Below are 25,185 nucleotides of genomic sequence, written 5' to 3'. Positions count from 1 at the left end.
ATCGTCACGTATTACGGCGATGTAGGCTTCCTGCCCACCATCAGGTACATCGGCGTGAACAGTTTCCTCTTCCCTCCTTCAACCAGGGCATCGGCCGCCCGCCCGAGACTCTGGGCGGTCTTTCTGGTCCCGGCCGGGGCAATACGCGCGACTTCCAGCAACCCAAAAAAGGCGTGCGCAACTTGCCTTCCCCACTTGTTCATCCTCAGGACTGTGAGGGCGTCCCACAGCGTCTGCGCGTATCTCAAGTCGCTGCCCAGGGGCCAGTACCAGGGCGCAGGCCCGTCGTCGTCGGCCGCGAGGTCCTGGTTGACCTGCATCTCAAAACCAGCGCCCTTTAAGGCGGCAATGCCGTCGGAGATCTTGAATAGCTGTGCGATGCCGTCGCCTTGCTCGATGTCGAGACGAATTCGGCGGTGGGCGAGATCGTCGTTGTTGTATGCGTCAGTCATGAGCCATTCGTAGACGCCAAAGACGCCACCGGGTTTTAGAACGCGAAAGATCTCGCTATAAACGCCTTGCAAAGACGGGGCATGGCAGGTGGCTTCGATAACGTAGACCGCGTCGAACGAGTTATCGGGAAACGGCATGGCCTGTGTCGCGCTCTCTGGTCAGTCCTTGCCTTTACGTTGGGCACGGGAATTGCAGCAGGTCGGTTAGCAAGTGAGTCAGCGTACCATAAAGTCGCTCTGGACAAATTCCAATTTGTGTTCCAGACCTTCTCTGGCGGCATAGTTCCGCGCGCGCTGGACTTGGTACTCGTTTAGGTTGAGGCCAGTGACGTGACAGCCCGTGAACTTGACCATTTCACGGGCAGGGCCTCCCACGCCGCAGCCCACGTCTAGCACCTTCATGTCACGCTTGATCCCTATCTGATTCGCCAGGTAGTGTTCGTGTCGAGCGATGGCCTGAGCAAAGGGCTCTCCGAACGCGAATCGGCAGAAGTGGAAAGATTCGCCCCAGGCGTACTCGTACAGGTCGGTAGCCAGGTTGTAGTATCTAAAGACGAATTTCTCTGTCAGGAGGTGCGTGTCACGATTATCGTACTGTTGACGTACTGTCTGGTCAAACTGGCATAGTCGTCTGTCCGAGCCTGCCTGACAGCCTCGGTCTCGTTCTCGGCCGCCTTGTCGTCCCAATGCTGAAAGTATTCTTCCACGGCAGCAACATGAGCCGAGTTGTCCTTATTCATCATGGCGCGGAAGCCTCCTTGTGACTTGTTCGAGTTGCGATGCAGTATTCCATCAAAGGCCGAGTTTTTGGCCTGGTCGGCCGGGAGAAGTGCTTGCGACATCATGGTGGTGCGGTAAAGAGGTAGAACCAAGGTCGTATACTGAAACTTTGAATAAGAAACACTGCATGTTATCTAGTCCTGCCATTGGAAACGGTTCTTTTATAAATACTGGAAAGCTCTCGCTTGCGATGTTGCTTGAATGCGTGTCGGGCCCGAACCCGAGACGCGAATACGAATACGCGCTAACACGGCCGGGCGAAGGCCCCTAGACCATCGACCTAGAGCACTCTGATATGAAGCTTTGCCCGTGCGGGCAAGCTTAGATTGTCTTTTCTCATTGAATTAAAGGCGAGAAGAGATTGTCAAATGAGAGCAGTGCGGGTAAATATGAGAGTGGCCAAGATCACCCCCTTCGTCTCCCTTCTTTGTACCTGGGCAAGCCTCACGGTGGGAGTCTTGCTTACCCATTGAGTACCATAGCCATTCGCTCCTCTCTTCACGAGACAACCCCCAAGACGTGAAACAATTGGCAATATGCCGTTTGTACGTGTTGTGCACATGCAGTCGGGGGTTACTCAAGCACTTATCCACTGACGCACCAGACTCCGGCCTCCACGGGGGCTCCTTGTGAAAGGTCACTGGAAAGCCCCCAGATCCTTGGAACCTTCCAACCCTCCACAATAAAGGACACCCTACAGGAAGTAGATTGCCGCGACCGCTAGGGCAATCGCGCCGCTGACGTGGCTATTACTGGCGCCTGCAACCGGCGGCAAGGTTGACACAGGAGGAGTCCCGCTGCCTGTGGGCGAGGCAACGCCTGACGTGGGCACCCCAGAGGGCATTCCGGTTCCGCCAGAGATGACCGTAAGCGGTGGCGCAGTGCATGGAGTCGAAGGCAGAGCAGAGCGGGTGACTATGTCCGGAGTCGACGAAGCAGGCGGGCATGCGCTGCACTGGACCGTGGAGCCGGTCGCGCGGACGGTCGTGAGAGCTGCTGGCCGTTAGCTTCAATGCTTTCGATGCAATAAACTTGCAGTCTCTCGTACCGGTAAGGCCGACAATGTGCACGAATCTCATGGTGGCGGTAAACTTCAAGCTTGTCTGTTTGCTATGCTGAAACGCTGATGTCGGGAACAGGAAAGAGACCAAGATGAGAGCGAATGCGACTGCTTGCAAGCACCAAAGGACTACCTACCAGAAAAAGAAGTCGAAAATGGGGGGCGAGGGCGAGGTCGAAATAGAAATGAGCATGCCAAACAGTAGGTAGTGTCAATCAGGTCTGAGGTGGGATCCGACGGCGTCACCTCGACAAGACGCGCGCTCCAGCGCGTCCCTCACAGCCGAGGCCGTTCCAGCTCATGATCCTTGCAGTCTGGAGAGATTAAGTGTCACTACCTATTGTTTGTTCCTGTCTAAACTTCAACTCAAGCTCAAATACAGTAGAGTGGCGACAGTGCCGCATTACATCGGGCACGAAACGGTTTTAGCGCGTTCGCCGAGCTGCGCTCATGCCCAGACAGGCAACTGACAATCACGGTAAACCGCAGAGCCGCGCAGAAGCTTACCGTTCCAGGGAATGATCAAGGGCCGTTGGGCAGCGTGGACTTACAGGTCGAGGGTGCGCGTCGATTTACACGATGGCCGGAGCTGCCACTTCCCGAGCCCTACGGCTCGATAGAGCCTAGCCCCCACCCGGGTCGGCGGCGTCCCGGGGCAGCTAAGAGATTTGAGCTTCCAAACCTCCAGCAAGACAGCGGCTCTCTAGTTCACGCTAGAGGCCGGCTTGTCCAAATGCCGTGCCGGCTTGGATCAGCGATTTGAGATGTTGCTCTTCAGCCGCAGTCCCATCACCATACGCAAGTGATGGGCCCAATTTTTGTTTCGTTTCGTTTGTTGTCGTTTAGGGCGTGCTTACGCGGCGGACGGTTCACTCCGCCACGGCAGTCTATGACGATGGGCGTCAACGTCGGATGAGATGTGCTGGGCACTAGACACGACGAGACCACGGAGCGTGAACGGATGCTGGGATTGGCGGCGCTTGGCATTCTCAAAGATAGGTGCAGGACGGGTTGAACGCGTGCTGATCGCCGTCGCGTTATTCCAGCGTACGAGTCGAGATCCCATGTCGACATGAGCTGCCGAACCGGTTGAGGTTGCGCCGACTGACCTGCAGTATCGTAGGTATATACTTGGGCCTCCGCACATATGCAGTTCCCGCCGCGGTCTCTTCGTTGTTGCTTCTCGCGAACCCCGAATCCCCATCCCACCATCAACAGCCCATCCCTTTACTCCTCCCATCACAATGTTCCTTTCCACCGCCACCGTTGCCATTGCCGCCGCCACAGCCGGCCTCGTGTCGGCGGCGCCACTCGCAGACAAGCGGGCGGATGGCATCAACGACGGTGTTATTCTCAACTACGCTCTTACACTTGAGCACCTCGAGGACACATTCTACCGCCAGGGCCTGGCCAACTTCACCCAAGACGACTTCAAGGCCGCAGGGTTCGATGAGACGTTTTACGGCAACGTGAAGAAGGTCTCTGCCGACGAGACGGCGCACGTCGGGTTCCTCACCGAGGCACTCAAGGGTACGTTGACCTCCTGAAACGCACGGCTATCCTCAAGGATATCCCCGATCGGCACCCTGGTTGTTGGATCAAGGATGGAGGGTAAAAAGCGAAGGTAGTGCTGATTCCGTGATGCAGCCGCCGGCGTCACCCCCGTCGCCGAGTGCACCTACAGCTTCGGCGTCACCGACGTCAAGACATTCCTCGCGACAGCGTCTATCCTCGAGGGCGTAGGCGTGTCGGCGTACCTCGGCGCCGCGGCAGACATCATGAGCAAGACGTACCTGACAGCCGCGGGCTCCATCCTGACGGTCGAGGCGCGGCACTCGTCGTACATCCGCGCGGGACTCAAGCAGGCCCCCTTCGCGCAGCCGTTCGACGCGCCCCTGTCCATCAACGAAGTGTACTCGCTCGCGTCGCAGTTCATCGTCTCGTGCCCCAAGGAGAACCCGCCGCTGCCGGTCAAGGCGTTCCCGAAGCTGGCGCTGGACCCCAAGACGCCGATGCCGGTCAAGACGGGCGACACGGTGACGCTGCTGACTCCGGTAAGTACACAGCTCACCCTACGACCATGTCCTCAAGGGCGGATCGCCACAAATACTGTGTATGGGACCTAATGACTGACGTTGTCGGACGTGCAGGACTATACGCTCAAGGGCGCCGAGGGGCAAAAGGTCTACGCCGCTTTCATCGCCGTCACGGGCCCGACGTTTGTCGAGGCGACGCCCGTGCAGGGTGGCTTCTCTGTCAAGATTCCTGAGGGATTCGCGGGGCAGTCGTACGTGGTGCTGACGGGCTGCAACGACACCGTCACCGACGACACGGTCGCCGCAGGCCCAGCCATTATCGAGGTGAGCGTCTTGGGCGGGTCAATGATTTGGACAATCGCATACTCGAAGCCACAATAGATGCTAACATGGAGCCAGATCTCGAGCTAAAAGGAGGTTGGACTGTCCTTAGTACGATGGCAACTTGTAAATTGGCCCCTGGGCTGGGGATGTGAGGAACAGCGGAGTGGGTTCAGACAGGCTGCCTCTGGGGGCCTTTTAATAACAATGAGCACAGGAATGCACGGTGGTCATGGGGAACAAAGACCGTCGTTGCTAAGTCGATTTATATCGTTGTAAATACTTCGTCTTGCCCCTTTTGCAGGGACCAAGATCTTAATCAAGGTGTTAGCTTCACACACAGGCCCAAAGCCCTCGAGAAGAGCTGCTGCGATGGCGGGTTCTCTTGCGTCGCTAGTAACACAGAGGCGTGAGCTGAGCGTAGTTGTGAGGCAGCCCTTGAGCAGTCTGAACAGAGAAAGAGAACGAGGGCCTCTGAACTTGGCTGAGATCTAGGTCGATATGATGCTCACTTTGCCCGCACCGAGAACGAGCGAGGACTGGGGCCAGGATACCAGCTCGACCAGACAGTCCATAACGCGCTCTGCAGGCTACGTCATGGCACGGAGAGCCGGCGAAATGAGTCCAAAGAAGGCACCTTGCCATTCCACTTGCCCGTGCCGCTACCCCGGTGGTGGCAGGGATGGTGACGGAGACTCAGCGTGGTCGCACCTAAGTAAATCACGAAACCCTCGGGTTCACATCTAGCAATTAGAGAGCATATACAAGACACTTGAGAGTGATCTGCTAAGATACAGTTAGCTCGCAGAGTCAGTGCCGCGGTCGAGGAGTTGGCGTTCGCGATTGGAAGCATAGTAAATTGCAACACGTGCAGCAGTCTCCGGTGTAGTCGGGACTCTTGGAGCCTCAACTGGCGAGACATGTATCCGAATCCAAACAAACAAACAAGACGTCACACTCGATTTTGTACAAACAACCTGCCGGGAAACAAAACAAAAACAAAAACGGATTCACCAAGGACGGCCTAGCCACAAGCACACATATCACTCTGTAGGCCGGAATCCCCTCCGTTACTGACAGTCGGGCTCAGACAGGGCACGGCATCGTGCCAAGAGCGCCTCGGCAGCTGCCGGCGGGAAAGCCGTTTGTGCTAAGCCGCTTGCACTCGTAGCGCGCGCGTCTTTTCTGTCTTTGTCTTTGTCTGGACTCTGGTCTTTGTGTGCGGGCGGGTTCCAGTCGCTCCCTTCCCCCCCTGGGTGGGGTCGTTTGCGCGTCTCACGAGCAGCAAAAGCTCGACGCCACTGCGTTTCAGAATGGCCGGGCACTGTGAGGGACGGAGCTGCCATGGCATCCATCGCCGAGGCATTTTTTTCGCTTCTTTTTCTTCGGCTTTTCTGTGTCTGCCAGCGGCAGAGGAAGGGACGGAGTGGGGAGAGGGAGAGAGAGAGAGAGAGAAAAATCGGTTCAATCGAGGCCCCCGATCCGATGGAAATACTATCGCGATTCCGTGGGCTGTGGCTGGGCCAGATCTTCGCTCTGCAGGGGCGCCAGTGGCGACGACGTGCATGGGTTTGCAGGGTTTGTCTCGGGGGCACAAGAGGCTCGACAGGGCCGATCCCGGTCAGGCCGAAGTGTCCATCCTGTCCCAAGGGCTGTCAGGGTGCTGTCTGGATTTCTTTTTCTTCCCCGGGCCGTGAATGTCAATATGTACGTGTCGCGTGCAGATGGTGCCGCTGCAGTTGTTGGACGACACAGGGGGGTGACATTGGAGGGATGGATGTTGGGCAACCTTGGGTTTGGCGGTGGCCCAGCTGGAGTTCCAAGCGTGCCGTTCGGTCCATCTCACAGCGGGGGAGGCTGCCCTGAAAGCTGCCCTGCACTGTGCCTCGTCAGTGCAGCACCTCCACTCGCAGTAAGGGGCTTCCCCCATCCACTGAGGACAGGACCTGGGCATGGGGTGAGAGGTGCAAGCGAGGCACGCGACAGGCCATTCCATCGCCCAGAGGCACCACCGTATCGACCACGTCCGCCCAGCAGACTCGGTCGTCCAACAGGATGTCATCGCTGGGCTCTCCACTCAGGGGTTCCATTACAAGATCCCCATCCGCGGGCGACAGGCTGACGCCTCAGTCCCCATGCATGGCCCCGCGCTCGGGTCGAGGCCGAGCATCATCAACAGCAAAGCGCCGCGTCGCGCCGGGCTGCCTCTCGCTGCCGCCATCATCAGCGTCATCATAGCGGGACATGTCGACACGAGACGCAGCATTCTTCTTCTGTTGACGTCGCGCGCGCCAGAGGCAGGCCAGGCAGGCATGTTCCGAGATGCAGCCCTCTCGTATTCCTCAGCGCCAGCTCCACCCTCTCGGAGGCGCTAGCGGCACCGCGGAGGAGAAGGGCTGTGTCAAAAAATAGCAGCACCCGACAGGCAGGGGGGCCAGGGGGGCTCAAGTGGCCGAGGGTCGGGCCAATCACGGCATGTGCTGCCGCCGTGTTGAGCGAGCTCCGAGGCGGTCCCTTGGGGGTGATTGACGGGCCGGGGTCAGTAGGTCGGTTGTCAAGAGTCCTAGGGTGCGGTGCTGCCGGGCAGGGCGGGCAGTTCTTCCAAGTTCCAAGGACTCCATGCTGCTGGGTCGCTCGCCGTTCAGTGAGGTGCTGGCCCCCGGTGTGGGCTCCTGGGCCGGGCTGTGCCATGCCTGCGGTTCCAGTGGCCCCAGGGGGCGGCGGAGCAGCTCCAACCTTGGCCCTGCCGCCTCGACAAACAGAGTAAAGTTCAGGGAGTTACCTAGCCCATCGCCACGTTTGGGCGGCGGGCCGCTAGGATTTTCCAGGAACCCGTCACCAAGGTTCGGTGGTGCCTTGCTGTGGTCGGCGGCATCTGTAGGTACGAGGTCGTTCTAGGCCGCAGGACTTTCTGAGACGGCGATTACTGTCCTGTGCTGGGGGTTCCGATGGATGGATGGCCTCCACACCAATGGCCGACCTGCCTCTAGGCCCCAGCAGGTCCGGGTACAGCGCGTGCAGTGCTGGCAGTGACTTTACCCGCCGTCACCACCCGCCGCCTCAGCGCAGTTAGCGCACCTACAGCAGCACCACCACCAGCACCACCACCATCGCCGGGCCACCATCACCAGCCCAGTCCGTGACCTCGCCGCCGTGACCCCCCTGCAGGCAGGCTTCACGGCCCTCCCCTTCTTCTCGACACCCGTCAGAAGCTCGGACCCGCCGCGGGATCCATCCATCCATCCATGCCATCCAAGTGTCGGTCCATCCAGCCATGCATTGCATCGCTCACTCTCTTGATCCCCAACGTCCATGCGGCCATGCGTCCGTCCCTCCGTCCATCGCCGCCTCTACCCTTTTGTCCCTCTTTCCTTCCTCCCCTCCACGACCATCTCCTCCTCCACGCCGCGCCCGTCGCAGCCATCGCCGCCTTCGACGACAACTGAAGCGTCTCTCGTTTTCTCGTTTGCTTCTGTCCGCCTAGCCTTCGGTTGTTGTATTCCTCCGTCGACGCCCCCCCCCCCCCCTCGTCGCTCGCTCCATCGCTGCTCAACTATTTTTGCGAACCGCCACCACCACCACCACCACGTTCCAGCAGCCCGGCCTCGATCCGCCCGCTTCGCCTCCCTCTGCGAGACACTGATCGACGCGTCTTCGACGGCACAAGCTCCCCTTGGCGGCCCCTCACCACCTACGCCCAGCCCGTGACGAATTTTCGGCGAACCACATCCCGTACATATCATCATACCCGTCTGCCCTCGTCCTCGAACAGCTTCAACCCTGATACGAAGCCGACTCGGCGCAAAACTGCCCCTCCGGCCCGTGCGCCCTTGAGCCGCTACGTGGAGTCGCAGCCCCCTCAGGCTCACTCGTCGCCTTTGGCAGACGCAGCGAACCTCCCGCCGCCATGGACCTGTCCAGGGCCGTCCTCGGCCTCGTCGCCAGAGACGACAAGGACGCCGGCCAGGAGCTGCTGGATCTGCTCAAGGATCCCTTCCAAGGATCGGTAAGCATCGCCCGCCCGCACGCGACCGACCAATCCCCCTCCGTGACGCGCACTGACCAGCTCTGCTCTGCAGCTCGCCGCCGCGTCCCTGTTCTCTGCCTTGGGCATCTCCATCGGCTTCACCGTCTTCATCGCCATTTGCTTCTCCTTCCTCCGACCCTACAACCAGGCCATCTACGCCCCCAAGCTCAAGCACGCCGACGAGAAGCATGCGCCGCCCCCCATCGGCAGGCAGCCCTGGGCCTGGGTCACACCTCTGCTTCACACCCAGGAGAAGATTCTCATGAGCCAGATCGGCATGGACGCCATCATCTTCCTGCGCTTCATCCGCATGCTGCGCAACATGTTTCTCGTCCTCATGGCCCTCGGCGTCGGCATCCTCCTGCCCGTCTACGCCACCCAGTCCGTCAAGGAGTATCAAGGCCAGGCCACCAAGTGGATCATGCAAATCACCCCCCGCGACGTCTATGGCGCGCCTCAGTGGGCTGGCGTAGTCGTCGCCTACTGCACAAACTTTGTCGTCATCTTCTTCCTCTGGTGGAACTACCGCAAGGTCCTGGCCCTGCGCAGGGTCTACTTTGAGAGCGACGAGTACCAAAACAGCCTCCACGCGCGTACGCTCATGGTACGTCATTCCCATTCCCCCCCTTCCCTTCCCCCGCGACGGCAAGGAAAACGTGGCTAACGTGGCACGACAGCTGTACGACCTCCCGAAGCAGGGTCGTTCCGACGAGGGCATCGCCCGCCTCATCGACCAGGTCGTCCCCAACTCGTCGTTTGCCCGCACCGTCGTCGCCCGCAACGTCAAGGACCTGCCCGACCTCATCGAGGAGCATGGCAAGGCCGTCCGCAAGCTCGAAAAGGTGCTCGCCAAGTACCTCAAGAACCCGGCTCAGCTCCCCGCCGCCCGCCCTTCGTGCAAGCCCTCCAAGAAGGACCGCGCCTTCGCCTCGTACCCCAAGGGCCAGAAGCTCGACGCCATCGACTACTACACCCAGCGCATCCGCGAGCTCGAGCTCGAGATCAAGGAGGTCCGCGCCAGCGTCGACAAGCGAGGCACCATGCCCTACGGCTTCGCCAGCTACTCGGACATTGCCGAGACGCACAACATTGCCTACGCCTGCCGCAAGAAGAAGCCGCACGGTGCCACCGTCACCCTCGCCCCGCGCCCCGTCGACGTCATCTGGAAGAACATGCCGCTCTCGAGCGCCACGCGCAGCCGCCGGCGCTGGATCAACACCTTTTGGATCACCATCCTGACTGTCCTCTGGATCGCCCCCAACGCCATGATCGCCATCTTCCTCGTCAACTTGTCCAACCTGGGCAAGGTCTGGCCCGCGTTCCAGCGTTCCCTGTCGGCCAACACCACCCTCTGGGGTGTCATCCAGGGTATCGCCTCGCCCGCCCTCATGTCTCTAGTGTACCTGGTGCTGCCCATCATCTTCCGCCGCCTCTCCATCAAGGCCGGCGACCAGACCAAGACCGGCCGCGAGAGGCACGTGCTGGCAAAGATGTACGCCTTCTTCGTCTTCAACAATCTCATCGTCTTCTCCTTCTTCAGCACCATCTGGACCTTTGTCGCCAACATTGTCAAGGACACGGGCCACGGCACCAACGCCTGGGACGCCATCAACAAGAGCAAGCTCGCCGACGCCATCTTCCAGGCCTTTTGCAACAACAGCCCCTTTTGGGTTACCTACCTGCTGCAGCGCCAGCTCGGTGCCGCCATCGACCTCGCCCAGATCTGGCCCCTGATTCAGGCCTTCTTCCTCAAGAAGTTCTCGAGCCCCACACCGCGCGAGCTCATCGAGCTGACGGCCCCGCCGCCTTTTGAGTACGCCAGTTACTACAACTACTTTCTCTTCTACTCGACGGTGACGCTGTGCTTCATGGGTATCCAGCCGCTGACCCTCGTCGCGACGGCCATGTACTTTTGCATCGACTCGTACCTGAAGAAGTACCTCATCCTGTACCGATTCGTCACCAAGACGGAGTCTGGCGGCCTCTTCTGGCGCGTCCTCTTCAACCGACTCATCTTTGCCACCATCCTCTCGAATCTGGTGGTCCTGCTGACGTGCTGGGTGCGCGGCGATGGCCTCAAGCTGCAGTTTTACTGCAGCACGCCGCTTCCCTTCATCATGGTGGCCTTCAAGATTTACTGCCGACGCGCGTTTGACGACAAGATGCGGTACTACAGCACGCGCGGGTCCCCGAGGAACCAGGAGGCTGGTCTGCCGCAGAAGGAGGCTCGCCTGAGGAGCGAGAAGCTGGCGAGCCGCTTCGGCCACCCGGCGCTGTACAAGCCGCTCATCACGCCCATGGTGCACTCCAAGGCGCAGAACCTGCTGCCTTCGGTGTACCGCGGGCGCCTGACGGACGGCAGAGAGGGTGGTGCCAGCGATCTCATGAGCGTCAGCGGCTACTCGGACATGTATGCGCTCGACGCGATGCAGGGCGGCAAGCCCGGCAAGAGTGTCACAGCCGGCAACCTCCCGGGCTTTGAGTACGTGTCGGAGAACCACATGGACTTTGAGTACTACAAGAATCGGGCCGAGTTCACGGACCAGCACGGCGGCGGTGAGATTTACGGACGATCCAACGACATGGGACGACCCGGCACGCCAGGTTCCATAGACGAATTCAGCGACCCCGCGATGTCGAGGCCCGGCTCGCCCATGTCGGGCAAGTCGACGCCCTTTGTGCCTGGGCAGGTACCCAGGCGGGTCATGACCAACACGACGACCATGACAGATACGAGCTACCAGGGCGCGAGCTCGCGCGGCCGCAGCCCACTCTACTCGCAGGACAACGGCAGCTCGTCGGGCCTGGGCCTCGTCCGCAACGCCGCGGCCGTGCCCATGAGCCCGCCCCCCGGGTACGCGCGGGATGTGAGCTCGGACCGCGGGCGGATGACGCCCGGCCGGATCCCCTCGGCAGCCAGCACGCCGGGCCCGTCCATCGGTGCCCTCGGCGGCGGCCCCCGAGGGTATAGCGGGCTGGCGCAAACAGAGGATACGGACGCCCAGGAGGCTGATCCGTCCCAGTACAACTATTTTAGAGGAGGGAGCCGACCGGCGCGAGCACCCGGCAGCGGGTGGTAGTCGCGGCCCGGCATAGGGGGTCGCGACGTACGAGCGTCCTCGTTGGGCGGTAATCTGTGGCACAAAAAGCATTGATAAGGTCTGCGCGGCGTTTTTTCCGGCTGATGATACTATACAACCACTACTACAAACTACTACTACTATGGATACTAGAGGGGCGTGCATCTCCGCCAGGACCGGCGGATGGGCTCTCCCGCGAGACGGCGAGAGTGGCTGGACGGACTAGGATGAGGGCCGCCCCGGACGGACAGGGTTTGTCTGGGGCGTCGTTTTGTCTGGATAGGACCGACCCCGTATAATGCGCACATAGCCAACAGACATAATTCTGTACATGGAGCAAGCACAGGCGTTGAATGAATGCGTATGGCAGTGCAGTGATTATTACTTCGTGCTGTATGCAGTATGTCGTGTCGTGTGTTTGCCCGGTCCGTGGTGTAAGTCGGCGCCGAGGTGCTCCGGCTAAATTACTTGCCTACCCGGTACACATGTCGTCCACGCTGTTGGAGATTTTAAAACGCTCAACCATCGCGCGATGACGACAGGAGAAATGACGATAGGATTAGGAATTAAAGAGATCATGGCCATGTCAAGAAACGGGTGCGTGGTAATGAGTGTGCCATTTTCCCCATCTCCCTCTCCTTTTACATGACAATGTCATGGCACTAACACAAAAAAAGTACGTAGCAGGCCAGAGCAGTTATGACTACCTCGCCCAACTCGCATCAGGAGACACACACACGCACACACAACCCATGTAAATTCACCATCATGGGGAAAGAAATAATACTTATAATGGTAATCAGATGCTAGGCGACGTGTCGGCGGTGTCGGGCACATCATCATCATCGTCATCATCGCCATTCATCTTTAACGATCTCTTTGCAGCTACCTCATTGAGCGTCTCAGCGCCGGCAATACGCGCCGGGCAGGGGCTGAGCTCACTCATGGCATAACCAGGAGACTATAAAGAAAGGAGCAGGAGAATGCCGATCCGAAACAGTAAGGAAAAGATGGCCATTGATCCCAAAGCCAGTAACCAAAACCCCGCACAAGAAAACCACGAGCTCGCCAGATCGCCTCCCGGGACAGATCAGGAGGGGTGTCGACCCAGATAAGTCGACTTTCACACATAGGAATGTTATTCAGATCGGGGTCAAGCCAAAAAACTCAAGAGCAGCCAAAGTCGAGAGTCGCGCATGAAAAGTCACAGAAAAAGCCATTTTCGCCATATCGCCCCCCTTCCCAGATCCTTTCCGCACTGCACGTGTTCCGATCTCGGTCCTTTTAACGGTCCCGCCAAGCGTCCGGCCCCGGGCCTCGAGAACCATTTCCGAGTTCGGGGTGGCCATGTCTGAAAAGAAAGAAAATGCTCAGAGGTCGGCAGGACCCTGGCTGCGCGTCTTGCGCGCCGTCCGGCCCACCGCGGGAGCCGCCTTCTTGTCCTTCCTGGGCCGGCCGGGACCAGGCTTGGCGCTGCCGTTGGAGGAGCTGCCGCCATTGAGCTCCGCGGTGGAGTCGTCGACCTTGGGCCGCTTGTCCACAGGCTGGTCATCCTGAGCCGGAACTGGCTTTGGGGGCAGATCCGTCTTGTCGTCCGTCAGGGGAACAATGGGGCCCTCTGAAGCAGGAACAGGGGCGGCCGCGGGAGCGGGTGCCGAAGCCGCCGCGTCGTCAAACTTGCGCTTCTCGCCGACAGACGGCTCGTCGAGGGGCACGGCCGGCTTGCCCGGCTCGGCGGGCGTGATACCATTGCCAGGACGGCCAGGCGCAGGAGGAATGTCTTGCTCGGGCTCTGCGGGCCGTGACGGCTCGGCATTGACGGGCAACACGGCGTCCGCGATCGCGTCCGGAGCGGGAGCGGGGGCCGGGGCAGGGACGGGCTCCGCAGCAGGGCCGGTGTGCGTGACCGGGGCAGCGGGCTCGCTCGGAGCGGAAGGCTCCTTCGCGACGGCAGGCTCACTGGGGGCTGGCTGGCTGCCGCCGTTGACGAGCGAATTCACCGGGGTCTCAACTCCCGACGGCACACTGGTGGGAACAGAAGCCGTAGGCGTGGGGGCCGGCTCGTTGATGCCCGTGATCACGACGGGCTCCTTGGGCGAGTCCTGAGCTGGCGAGTCCTCGGCGATTTTGAGCTCCGGCCGGGGCGTGCCACCCGCGGGCGTCGCCCCGTTGACGGGAGTCTCAGGCACGGACTGGATTTCGACCGGCCGCGGGGCGGCAAGCGCGGGACCGGCACCATCGGGGATGCTGGCCTTGTTCTGCTCGGCCGCGTCCGGCTTGGGCTGATGGCCCGGGGGCGCGGGAGGGCAGACGGCGAGGTGAGGAGCGGGAGGCGCATCCAGCGTCGGGGCGCCGGCTTGAGCCTCGGGAGCAGAGGGCTCGGGCGCGCCGACTAGAAGTTGTCAGCGCCTTGATTCATGATTGTCGGTGCAGGCCATGGGAGAGGCATGCAGGCGGCGGTGCTAGCGAATACAGAGTAGACCGAGAGGCGACCGCGGAGCCAGCCGGTGCAACATGCAAGTCAATTGACGCCGCAGCAAGACAATGGGAAGACGCGCGCAACTGCGGCTCACGGGGCAGCGATTGCAACATCTTGCGACAACATGCGACGGTAAATACCTTTGTCAACGGCTGGTGCGATTCCGTCGGCCATGATTATGGGCGAGTCTGGCGACTGGAGCGAGGTCGCGCGCGCAGGGGGTGCTGATGACGTAAGAGTGCCAAAACGGCGCGGCGCTGGGGCGGCTGGAGGCTGGGGCGGCTGGACTGTGCGCTGTGCGCAGTGGTCGCCGGCGAGCGAGAGCGGGACTGCGACGGCGACAGCTGGAGGAGCTGCGGCGGCGAGAGGAGGGCGTCTGCGGAGGGCGCGAGCGAGTTCACGGGAGATGTCTGGGGCGACAGATGAGGGCTGCGGTCTCGACGGGTCGCGAGAGGCGGGCGATGCGAGACGGAGCGATGAAATGATGGAGAGAGAGAGTGAGGGCGAGAGAGGGCGGGAGAGGAGAGGGCGAGCGGGATGGAAAGCTACCGGCGCGGGCTGGCTGGCTGGGTTTGCACGAGAGGCGGCCACGACGGTTCCACAGGCGCAGCTGTCGGATCAATGGCCTTGCTGAATCTGGGTGGGTGATGGAAGCAAGGTTTCTCGCCCGCGAGCCCGAGGTGGCGAGGGACATGGGACATGGCCTCATCGAGGGGGGAGTCGCCGGACTCGTACCGCATCAACCTTGGAAGTACCTTGGCTGATGCTGAGGTAACCGACGGCGCCGCGAGGAGCGAGCGCATGAGCGAGGTAGCCCTGCGCGGTACCTTGTACCACGAGGATGGAGCAACCGGTTACCTGACCTGGCTGGCCGTCAGCTAACTAATACCGATGCCTACATTACGGACGAGTGCTGGCACGCAGACTCCGACGCAGCGGGCGTCCCGCCCCCCCCCGGACTTGGCCCAGGGCGAGGGCGAGCGAGGAGAGCGCGCGAGAGGAAGGGTGGAACGCAGTCGCTCAGCTGCTCCGGCCTTCCAGGTTGCCATGGCCCTCGACGACGACAGATGGACAGCTGCCCGGGAAGCTGCTCGCACTAGGCGGCATTGGAGGGCGTCATTGGAGCTCGACCACGGTGCGGGTGCCGGCCGCGCTGGCTGCCGCAATCGCGATGCGCACGGTACGTAGGGCGACGGGCCCTGGCCGCGCAGGCCGTGCGGGCGGCGCGGATCGAGACTGTCGGCCATTTGCGGGGAAGCGGTTTGAGCTGCAGTGCAGGATCGGTGGGCCGCAAACGACGAGGAGAGGAGAGGGGCGGCGGCGGCGGCGGCGGCGGCGGCGGTCCAGCCAGCCAGTCGAGCCCGCCCACCCCTCTCGCCGCCCTTGGCTCTAGCCACAGTTGCCCGTCGTGGTGGGTGGTGGTGCTGGTCTGCTGCGCCTGGGTGGTGGCCTGGTCTCGCTGGCGTGTGCCGACTTTTTTGGGTGGGCCGTCGTCGGGTCCCTTGCAACGAGCTTGTCGACGAGGGCGGCGCGGGTTGGCTCGGCCTGGCGGCTGCATATAGTAGCTGCAAGACAGCTCTGCTTGGCCGGTGCATGAACAGATGAAGAGGCTGGGCTGTCGAGTGCGCTGCTCGCCCCTGCCCGGAGATGCCAATTCCGCTTGGCTGAGGATGCCAGGCACGTGATGCTAGGCGTGACCAGCCCGTCCTGCCTGAGGCCATTGGCTGAGGCAGCGCTGCTACTGCTGGTGTCCAGGCAATCCAAGATCACTGTCGCCGCCCCACCAAAATTCACATCCCTGATTGCCTAATGCGGCGCACATCATCGGAGACAAGTTGCGAGTCCGCGACGCGACCTGCGCAGCAAGTAACGATGCGACTGCACGAAGCACATCGAGGCGACTGAACCTCGCATAAAAGCACACTCGCTTCGGACGGTTTCCCTGCAGTGCTCGGCAATGCAGCTCTGGATGGTCACGAGAGCAGCGACGGCCTCGTCCTATGAGATGCCGGCTCGTCGCGCCATGGGTCCTTCGCGTTTCGCCCCTGGCTCGCACAGACGCTGGCCACGCTGAGCAGAACGTCTGTCACGTCTCTTCCTGCGCTCGAATGGCGACAGTCTGAGTCGGGAATGCATCTCCACGGTGACTGCCAGCGTGCTTGGCGAGTCTCGCGTAGAGACCATCGCGTCTCACACCACGGTCTAGTCCGCAACATGTACATTATTCGCTGCTTTTGGCCGGACTGAGGAGGATCATGACTGATTCTTGCGGTCCTCTGTATTGCTGGGACTTCCCGCCCTTTGCCGATATGAGATTTCAATTTCTATCCCTACCGATATGAAGGCGGCCCGCCGCCGTCGATATGATGAGCCCCTCCTCCGCCGATATGAACGCTGACGAACTCCTCCGAGACCGCCAATTTGGCAACCTCGGAGAGTACCTGCTGTCCCAACTGCCCAAGCCGGTGGACTCGATTTTGCTCCGGCTCGTCTGCGTCAAGTGCCGCGGCGTCGCCGGCCGCTCGGTCGCCCCAGCCGAGCCTGGTGTTTTGACCTCGAGGCTAAAACGCAAACCACCCTGGACTCGCCGCGGCGGAGACATCGTTTGGCCCGGAGGCGAGTCATCGACAGGTGATGTACGCTGGCAAACTGAGCAAGTTGCGCACGCGACGTGAAACCACACCACGTTTCGTCGATCATACGTCCCCTCCAGACTTTGCCAGAGCCCAGGGGTTCGGCCATGTATGCTTAAACCTTGGGCACGTTCGCATTTTGGAGATTTCACGTCTATACCGCCTGGGCCCGCCGAAAACGCGCCTGAACATTTTGCTCCCGCGTCGTCACTCCTTTCTACAACCATCGCTTTTGCTTTATTCTTCCACTTTGTGACCATCTACTGTTGTCTCTGTACTCCGAAAGGCTGCTCTTCTGAACAGATAGACACTGGACGGTTCAAGACGGCACAACGAGAATGAAACGCACTATTGTATTCGCCTTTGGCTTGACAGCCGCGCAGGTTCGCGGAGTGCCTCTTGGTCGCGTCGCCGATATCAGCGACGACAAGACTGCCTCGTCGCGGCAGAATCATCCCGCACCACGAGGACTTTTCGGCTTAGGCGACGGCGGCAGCTTTTTCGATGGCCCGCCACCCCAGGACGGCCCGTTCAACGGCCAGCCATTTCCGGGCGACCAGTTTCCTGGGCAGCCTGTTCAAGTCGATCCGTTCAATGGGCAGCCTGTTCAAGTCGATCCGTCCAACGGCCAACCAGTTCAGGCCGGTCCGTTCAATGGGCAGCCTGTTCAAACCGATCCGTTCAGTGGCCAGCCTGTTGAAGTCGACCCGTTCAACGGCCAACCCGTCGACCCAAACTTGGGCGGTTTTGATGGGGTCAACAACAACTTGAGGCCCGGCCAGCCTGTCAATGTTGTGCCAGGTACAAACCCCAACGGCATTGACAATGGCAACAACAACTTTCTCGATAGGCAGCCCCAGAACGGTCAGACCCAGAACGGTCAGCTGCGGAACGGCCAGCCTTTGGACGGCCAGCTCCTGAACGGCGGCAACGGGGCGGCATGCACGAACCTGCAGGCGGTGCAGCAAGCCGTGAGAAACTGGCAGCAGAGAACATCCATCGTGTCCGACTTTCTCTCCGAGGCGGCCAACCTGCCACAGGGTCAAGTCGCCAACCGCGCAGCCCGGGCGCTCCAGGCCGAGAACGAGGAGCTCACGTCCAAGGCCACCATAGACCAGAACTGCAGGCCGGACGCTCTGCAGGCGGCCAACTCTGTGCTAGAAGGCGGCGCGTTCCAACGGGTCGTCGACTCGCTGCAGAGGCTTGCCCAGAACGGCAACAACTTGAGCCCTGGCCAAGTCGCCACCATCGTGCAGTCGACGAACCAGAACCGATGCCGCAACGTGCTGCCCAACATTGATGAGTATTTCCGCGTGGCGCAGGTCCAAGCGAGCGCGGTGCGGCCAGCTCAGTGTAGAGGGGGCTAGGCGCCTGGGGTGAAGTGACTGGCTGCTGGACCGGCGAGGAGCGACTTCATTTCAGTTCAGTTTATATTGCAGAGAGTGATGGATGCGGCTTGGGCAGCCTGGGTTGCATGAAAGCACGGATTTGTATTTGGTACCGTCTTGGATTCATTCGCGGGGTGCTCTGAGGGAAAAATGGTAGTATTCTAGTATGGTTTAATTGCCGAAATACACTTGAAGCTTGAGAGAAGGTATGAGTTGCGGCAAGCAGCATATGTGAATGAATGCATACATTGCAATGTATTGGCCCCCCGGACGTGCAAGCGCTATTCCGACCGCTATCCCGTCGCAGGCAAATTAACACCATATTTTGTTAGCCAACCTTCCAGGCAGTGCGCCGGCCCAACACCCGGCATCAGCCGGAACGGAGGGGTGCGGCGGTCGGGCTCCAACGGGCCCGGGGTGCCGACGGTGACAAAGCACCTGAAGGCAGAGGCGGCTTCAGTTGCTCCGGGCCGCCCTTCGCATTCGCATCCGCCGTGGGCGGCGGCGCCATTGGCCGTCTGTTTGGCGGCGCCATTGGGTGGTGGCGGCGCCGGCGATCTTCTGCAGAAGCCCAGGTGTAAATGCCGACGGAGGTTTTGCTTCGATGACGATGGCGTCGTGCGATTTTCCAATGCTGCCTACGTTTTTATGGACTGGGCTGCTGGCGACGGGGGGATATATATATTAGGCGCGCTTCCCGTGGTCTGCGGCCTGAGACACGACTACATCGATTCGCTCTTGAAACCAATTAATTGACCTTGCAATCAACAACAAACAACTCACCTTGCCTTCATCACCAACATTGCGAACAGACTCTGCAGCCCTCTAATACACAACCTACCGCCCACGCACAACCGCACACGATGCCTACAGGATACGATCCGGCGCGGGACATTCCCGACCTCAGCGGCAAGGTCTTTCTCGTCACCGGCGGCAAGTCGCGCCCAGCAGCCCCCCTCGTCGATGCTCACAAACAAGACACTAACTGGGAGGTACAGGCACCGCCGGGCTCGGCCTGCAGACCGTCGAGGCCCTCGCCGCGCACTCGCCCGCGCACATCTGCTTCATGGGCCGCAACGCCGACAAGGCCACCGCCATCATGACGCGGCTGCGCGACCGCCACGCCGGCCTGTCCATCAGCTTCATACGCTGCGACATGGCGAGCCTCGCGTCCGTGCAGGCCGCGGCGCGCGCGTTCCTCGCCCTGCCCGACGTGCCGGCGCAGCGCCTCGACGTGCTCGTCTGCAACGCGGGCGTCATGTGCGTCGACCCGGGCGTCACCACCGACGGCTACCAGGTCGAGTGGCAGACGAACCACCTCGGCCACGCGCTGCTCATCAAGCTCCTGCTCCCGCGCCTGCGCGCCACCGCCGGCCTGCCCGGCGCGGACGTGCGCATCGTCAACCTCACGTCGCAGGCGTACCGCCAGGCGCCGCGCGGGGGCATCGACTTCGCGAGCCTGCGCACCGCGCAGGACGGCCTGGGGAACGCGCTGGTGCCGGGCCACCGCTGGTCGCGCTACGGGCAGAGCAAGCTGGCCAACATGCTGTACGCGGACGCGCTGGCGGCGCGGCACCCGGAGGTGCTGTGCGCGTCGGTGCACCCGGGGTACATCTTTACGGATCTGTTCACGGGGGTACCGTTCTTCACGAAGCTGCCCGTGTTTTTTATCGCGATGGGGCAGACGCTGGGCGTGGAGGAGGGGGCGCACTCGCAGCTGTGGGCGGCGACGGCGCCGAGGGGCGCGGGGGAGGGCATGGTGAAGACGGGGACGTATTATGAGCCCGTGGGGGTGGCGGCGAAGAGGACGACGGGGGATTCGAGGGATGGGAAGCTGGCGGATGAGCTGTGGGAGTGGACGGAGGAGGCGCTGCGGGAGTGGTCGTGAGAGGGCAGAAGATGATGAGACGGGCTGTATGGGATAATAGTAACTCGGGACGATTTGGCCAGGCGTTTCAACGGTGCAGGGAATGTCGACATAGAGGGTTGCGCTATAACTCATCTTACTCATTATACAGGCAATGTACCAGCTAGATAGATTGATAATTAGTTTCTCAACTCTTTCAGAGCTCCGACGCAGTCGTCAATGGCCGAGCCTCGCTTCAACGCTCCCTGCATCCGCCGCACCTGAAAGCTGCCCCCTGACTGTGCGTATCATCACCTGGGACTGTTGCCAGACCTCGTCTCATCTCCATCCACAAGTCAAGCCCAAGTCGCCGGGCAGCATAACTGCACTCACTCCACCCCAACAATTCTAGAAAACCCCATGCCAGCAGACTCCTGTTTCCCTGGACCGTCTTCCGAGAGCCCTGTTTTACGAGCTCGTGGACATTGCCATATTTCGCAAGACTGCCCGTCCGTCCGCCGACACCACCACTACCACCCCCCTGCCAGCAGCACCGGCGCGAGCCGAATTCCCGGGGCGCCTAAAGCCGACGCCCCCCGGGTCCCCCACAACACAGCCCTGGCCGGGACCCTGAAACGCCACTGTAGAAAAAAACGGGTGGAGGGTGAGAGGCTGGAGCGCAGCTCCGGTGAGTCAACCGGCGGCATGCGGCGGGGCTATTGATGCGTCGTGTCGGGGGGACGATCTCGTTCGAGGCCTTTCGCGGGTCAATGGGAAAAGAATTGAAGCAATTGAATAGAGGGAGAGTGTGGTATACACTTTATATATAAACATGAGTATATAGCCATGTAGCATACAAGGGTCTATGCGCAATTGACCCAGGTTGCATGTCTCATAGCTTCACAAACTCACCCACCACCCACTTACTCTCCCATCCCATATCACGACTGAGCTAAGCCTCTCCCCCACCAGCCATCATCAACCTCATATCAACAACACATCACTACCACACCACCACAACCCCGCAACTCAACCACCCCAGGACCCAAATTACCAACCGCATCACAAACCAAACAAAAGCCATGTCAAGACCCTACGACCCCGCCGACCACCTCGTCGACGCGTACCGCTCCGCGCGGCTGCAGTACGTGCGCGCCGACGCCGCCGACGAGCGCTTCCTCGCCTTCGTGCCCCTCATCGAGCAGGACCCCGTCACGCAGGCGCACGCCGCGCCCACCGTGCTGCAGCCCAAGGGCCGCCGCCAGTTCGAGGACTACGCGGCCGGCGTGGCGGCGTCGACGCTCGGCGTCATGATTTGCCTGCTGCCCGAGGAGGAGGAGGAGCGGCGCCGGCAGCAGCAGCAGCAGCAGCAAGAACAGCAATCACAACAACAGCAGTCACAACAACAAGAAGAGCAACAACAACGAGTATCGCCATCGCAGCAGCAGCACCAGCAGAAGCCCACCATCATCGGCGTCATCTGCCTCGGCTGGGGCGGCGGCAACCCCGCGACGGCGCACCACCGCGGGTCGAGCATCGGGGTGAGCCTCGCGGCGGCGCACCAGGGGCGCGGGTACGGCCGCGAGGCCATCGACTGGATGCTCGACTGGGCGTTCCGGCACGCGGGGCTGCACACGGTGGCCATCACGGCGGCGAGCTACAACGCGCGGGCGTGCGCCCTGTACGAGAGCATGGGGTTCGTGCGCGAGGGCTGCCGCCGCGAGACCATCTGGATGGACAGGGCGTGGCACGACGAGATTGAGTTTGGCATGACCGAGGGGGAGTGGGAGGCGAGGAGGCAGAGGGACAAGAGTCGCAAGACAGGGAATGTGGTACCGGTCGGGGCTCGTGAGGTTGCCAAGAGCTGATGGTTGGGTGAATACATGGCATAAGCTCTATCTACTCAAGACAGGAGAAGACATTTCGGGGTTACATAGCGCCCTCGAAACATTTCTACGAAGCGAAGAATTGTATGTCTGACATCTTTGTTCCCAGCCATCACCGTCTGGGAAGCCGGCTCTTGACAACGGTCACCTCCTTAAACTTGTCCCCAATCCCGCGCAGCCTCTCGCTCTTCCCCCTGACGCCCAGCTCCACCAGCCCATTCAGCACCTCGAGCATCACATCCTGCAGCACCGCGCCGTCAATCTTGCCAATGAACTTTTCCACCAGCGGGCGGTTCTCAGGTGGGATCGTCATCTGCGTCGCCAGCAGGGGCACGTCGGTGAACGCGAGGTGCTCCGTCTGCGCGACCGCGAGGTCCATCTTGGCCCCGCGCAGCCGGTCGTACAACTCTGGCCAGTTGCTGCCGGGGATGGCGTCGTGGCCCGGCACGCCGACGAGCAGGAACGGCGCGGAGAGGCCCTTGCTGACGACGGAGCCGTAGACGTGGCCGTCAATGTTGGCGCCCGCGCGGATGCGTCGGTCACGTAGCATGGCGTTGGCGGCGGTGTTGCCGCCGAGGGAGTGCCCGTAGAGGAACAGCTTGTCGACGTCTAGACGGCCGGGGTAGTCCTTGGTTAGGGCCTTGACGATGGACTGTCGGTGGAGCTGTTCGACGAGGAACGAAATGTCGGCGACGCGAGTCTGTTCAGTTCATGTTAGTCACTACCACTGCTGGTGTCTGAGCAGGCCAGGACAGGGGCACCCACGTTGAGGGCCTTGAGCGTCTCGTCTGGATCCGTCTGGTTCACCGCGCCATAAAAGACCGACCCATCAGGAAACTCAACGACAGCCGCGTCGTGCGGATGATCAACCGTGATGACGACCCTGCCGTGGCTAGCAAGGGCGCGCGCACCGGCCGAGTACGCAAGCCGCGTGGCGCCAAGCCCAGGCGAGAAGAGCACGACGGGAAACTTGCCCCCGCGACAACTATCCTTGCTGCCTCGCGGCTTCGCGGGGAGCTTGCAGTACTGAATCTCGAAGCGGGAAAACGTGTCGTTGGGCAGCCCGCCCTCGACGGCCTGCGAGTTGTACACGGAGGCCGTCAGCGGCGGCATGAGAGCCGCGGCGTCGAGCTGGCACGCATGGGTGGACTTGTCGACGGGGAGAAAGGCCGAGACGATGATGCGGCGCTTGTCCTGGGGCGAGTAGGGGTCTTGCCGGGCGTCGTCGGTGAGGGCGAGGACGCGCGAGGCGACGCCGTAGGGGCCGGGCGGGCCGGGCACGAAGGCGGCGGCCTGGGCGGCGGAGAGGAGGCCGGCGAGTGTTAGGAGGCGCATGGTGAGGTTGGTAGAGTAGCGGTGGTGATGATGGTGAGGGTAGACAAATATGCACAGCAACGGACGAGGTGCGGTTATAACTTATGTACGTGCATGCGTCTCACTGACGGCCATCGGCATTGTCCCAAACTCGGTTCGGGACACGCTGCGCCTCTGCAGCACACGCGTGCGGTATCCGTCTTACATGCCTCCGGCGCAATTGGCGATGTAACCCGACATTCGACCACGCGATCCCCGTCGCCCGATGACGCCGTGCCGAGCGACAACCGAGGGCAGAGCGCGCCCTTGCTTCTTGGAAGCCAGGTACGCATTGAATAAGGTAGCGAAACTACAAGCGGGACTGGGGGGAACGGCCCCCGCAACCGGGCTGTGCTGCTGCTGCTGCCATGTGTCGCGGCGCTGGAGCCGAGCGGCTCATCTGACGACGCGCGCCGGGGCTGGAGAGGGAGGGTGATGAGGCCCCATGGCGATGGTCGTTTAGTGTGGGGCGGATGCGAGCTGGAGGTGAGGACGACGACGAGAGAGACGAGAGATGGATGGGATGGATGGAGGAGGCTGGAGCTTGGGTGCAAGAATAGGCGTGGGTCTCTGTGGCCCGCTCACTAGCCGCCGCCACGTTTTCCCTGAAGAGGCCCAGGGGCACCTAGTTGTGCTGTGTCCGCCAGTGGGCACCGTGGCCGCGCCGCTGGCTCAGGGGCATCCAAATTCTTAGTCATCGCCCAAGCTCTGCTCGAACGCGACCTGGCCTTGGACGAACGCGGATCCGCCAGCTGGCCAGACAGACTCCACGTCGACGAAGCGAGCGACCACCACAACCACAGCGCCCATCGACGACCGAGCCCATCCACACGCCGGCGAAGCCAACTTTCGACACTCCTTGCCGCCCTCTCGACCCCCGCGCATCTCGCTCGATTGAGTCCGCCCCGAGCTCCGCACATACCATTGACGACGAGAATACAAGAGCCTGCCGCACAAGCCGCAATGGCGCCCAAGGCCACCAAGGACAAGTACTCGGTCATCCTGCCGACGTACAATGAGCGGCGCAACCTGCCCATCATGGCGTGGCTGCTGAACCGCACCTTTACCGAGAGGTACGTTGGAACCGCTGCCGTGGTTCTACCGCCTCCACACGGCACGAGGAGCGGGAGAGAGACAAGAGAGTGATGGACTGTTGTACTGACGCGAAACCCCCCCCCCCCCCCTGACTCTAGCAACCTCGACTGGGAACTCATCATCGTCGACGACGGCTCCCCCGACGGCACGCAAGAAGTCGCCCTCCAGCTCGTCAAGGCCTACGAGCCGCACGTGGTGCTCAAGCCGCGCGCGGGCAAGCTCGGCCTCGGCACGGCGTACGTGCACGGCCTGCAGTTCGCGACGGGCAACTTCGTCATCATCATGGACGCCGACTTCAGCCACCACCCCAAGTTCATCCCGCAGATGGTGGCGCTGCAGCAGGCGGGCGGCTACGACATCGTGACGGGCACGCGCTACGCCGGCGACGGCGGCGTCTTCGGCTGGGACCTGAAGCGCAAGTTTGTGAGCCGCGGCGCGAACCTCTTCGCCGACACGGTGCTGCGCCCCGGCGTCAGCGACGTGACGGGCAGCTTCAGGCTCTACAAGAAGAGCGTGCTGAAGCGCGTCATTGCCAGCACCGAGAGCAAGGGGTATACCTTCCAGATGGAGATGATTGTGCGCGCCAAGGCCATGGGGTGCAGCGTCGCAGAGGTGCCGATTTCGTTTGTCGATCGGTTGTATGGCGAGAGCAAGCTGGGCGGCGACGAGATTGTCGAGTATGCCAAGGGTGTGTTTTCGCTGTGGCTCAAGGTGTAGAGAGTTGGAAAAGGGAGGGGGATGATGGCATG

At 61.4% G+C, this 25,185-nt stretch overlaps 8 protein-coding genes across 8 annotated transcripts; 5 read left to right on the top strand and 3 right to left on the bottom strand.

Moving 5' to 3' along the window:
- Positions 1-11: 11 nt before the first annotated feature.
- PLICBS_006719 (delta(24)-sterol C-methyltransferase) lies at positions 12-1,297 on the bottom strand (the record flags this gene model as incomplete). The annotated part of the gene is made up of 3 exons (XM_018328186.1): positions 12-593; positions 678-999; positions 1,059-1,297. The coding sequence occupies 3 exons, from the start codon at positions 1,295-1,297 to the stop codon at positions 12-14; spliced, it is 1,143 nt and encodes a 380-aa protein (XP_018173215.1).
- A 2,239-nt stretch (positions 1,298-3,536) lies between these two features.
- On the top strand, positions 3,537-4,739 carry PLICBS_006718 (uncharacterized protein; the record flags this gene model as incomplete). The annotated part of the gene is made up of 4 exons (XM_018328183.2): positions 3,537-3,822; positions 3,940-4,346; positions 4,443-4,652; positions 4,728-4,739. The coding sequence occupies 4 exons, from the start codon at positions 3,537-3,539 to the stop codon at positions 4,737-4,739; spliced, it is 915 nt and encodes a 304-aa protein (XP_018173212.2).
- A 3,817-nt stretch (positions 4,740-8,556) lies between these two features.
- Positions 8,557-11,756, top strand: PLICBS_006717 (uncharacterized protein; the record flags this gene model as incomplete). Its single annotated transcript, XM_018328181.2, has 3 exons — positions 8,557-8,655; positions 8,729-9,280; positions 9,354-11,756. The coding sequence occupies 3 exons, from the start codon at positions 8,557-8,559 to the stop codon at positions 11,754-11,756; spliced, it is 3,054 nt and encodes a 1,017-aa protein (XP_018173210.1).
- Positions 11,757-13,126: 1,370 nt separating this feature from the next.
- On the bottom strand, positions 13,127-14,409 carry PLICBS_006716 (uncharacterized protein; the record flags this gene model as incomplete). The annotated part of the gene is made up of 2 exons (XM_065601030.1): positions 13,127-14,148; positions 14,376-14,409. 2 exons carry the CDS (start codon positions 14,407-14,409, stop codon positions 13,127-13,129), a joined length of 1,056 nt encoding a protein of 351 aa, XP_065457102.1.
- A 2,213-nt stretch (positions 14,410-16,622) lies between these two features.
- Positions 16,623-20,144, top strand: PLICBS_006715 (uncharacterized protein; the record flags this gene model as incomplete). The annotated part of the gene is made up of 3 exons (XM_018328178.2): positions 16,623-16,779; positions 17,193-18,221; positions 19,255-20,144. The coding sequence occupies 3 exons, from the start codon at positions 16,623-16,625 to the stop codon at positions 20,142-20,144; spliced, it is 2,076 nt and encodes a 691-aa protein (XP_018173207.2).
- Positions 20,145-21,184: 1,040 nt separating this feature from the next.
- On the top strand, positions 21,185-21,970 carry PLICBS_006714 (uncharacterized protein; the record flags this gene model as incomplete). The annotated part of the gene is made up of 1 exon (XM_018328177.2): positions 21,185-21,970. One exon carries the CDS (start codon positions 21,185-21,187, stop codon positions 21,968-21,970), a length of 786 nt encoding a protein of 261 aa, XP_018173206.2.
- Positions 21,971-22,100: 130 nt separating this feature from the next.
- PLICBS_006713 (uncharacterized protein) lies at positions 22,101-23,323 on the bottom strand (the record flags this gene model as incomplete). Its single annotated transcript, XM_018328176.2, has 2 exons — positions 22,101-22,688; positions 22,754-23,323. 2 exons carry the CDS (start codon positions 23,321-23,323, stop codon positions 22,101-22,103), a joined length of 1,158 nt encoding a protein of 385 aa, XP_018173205.2.
- Positions 23,324-24,304: 981 nt separating this feature from the next.
- Positions 24,305-25,153, top strand: PLICBS_006712 (dolichol-P-mannose synthesis; the record flags this gene model as incomplete). The annotated part of the gene is made up of 2 exons (XM_018328175.2): positions 24,305-24,414; positions 24,535-25,153. The coding sequence occupies 2 exons, from the start codon at positions 24,305-24,307 to the stop codon at positions 25,151-25,153; spliced, it is 729 nt and encodes a 242-aa protein (XP_018173204.2).
- Between the last annotated feature and the right edge of the window lie 32 nt (positions 25,154-25,185).

Source organism: Purpureocillium lilacinum, assembly GCF_023168085.1.
Source record: "Purpureocillium lilacinum CBS 284.36 DNA, scaffold_5, whole genome shotgun sequence".
NCBI classification, from domain to species: domain Eukaryota; kingdom Fungi; phylum Ascomycota; class Sordariomycetes; order Hypocreales; family Ophiocordycipitaceae; genus Purpureocillium; species Purpureocillium lilacinum.
The sequence above is the reverse complement of the archived record's forward strand: the minus strand, read 5'-3'. Positions and strand labels throughout refer to the sequence as shown.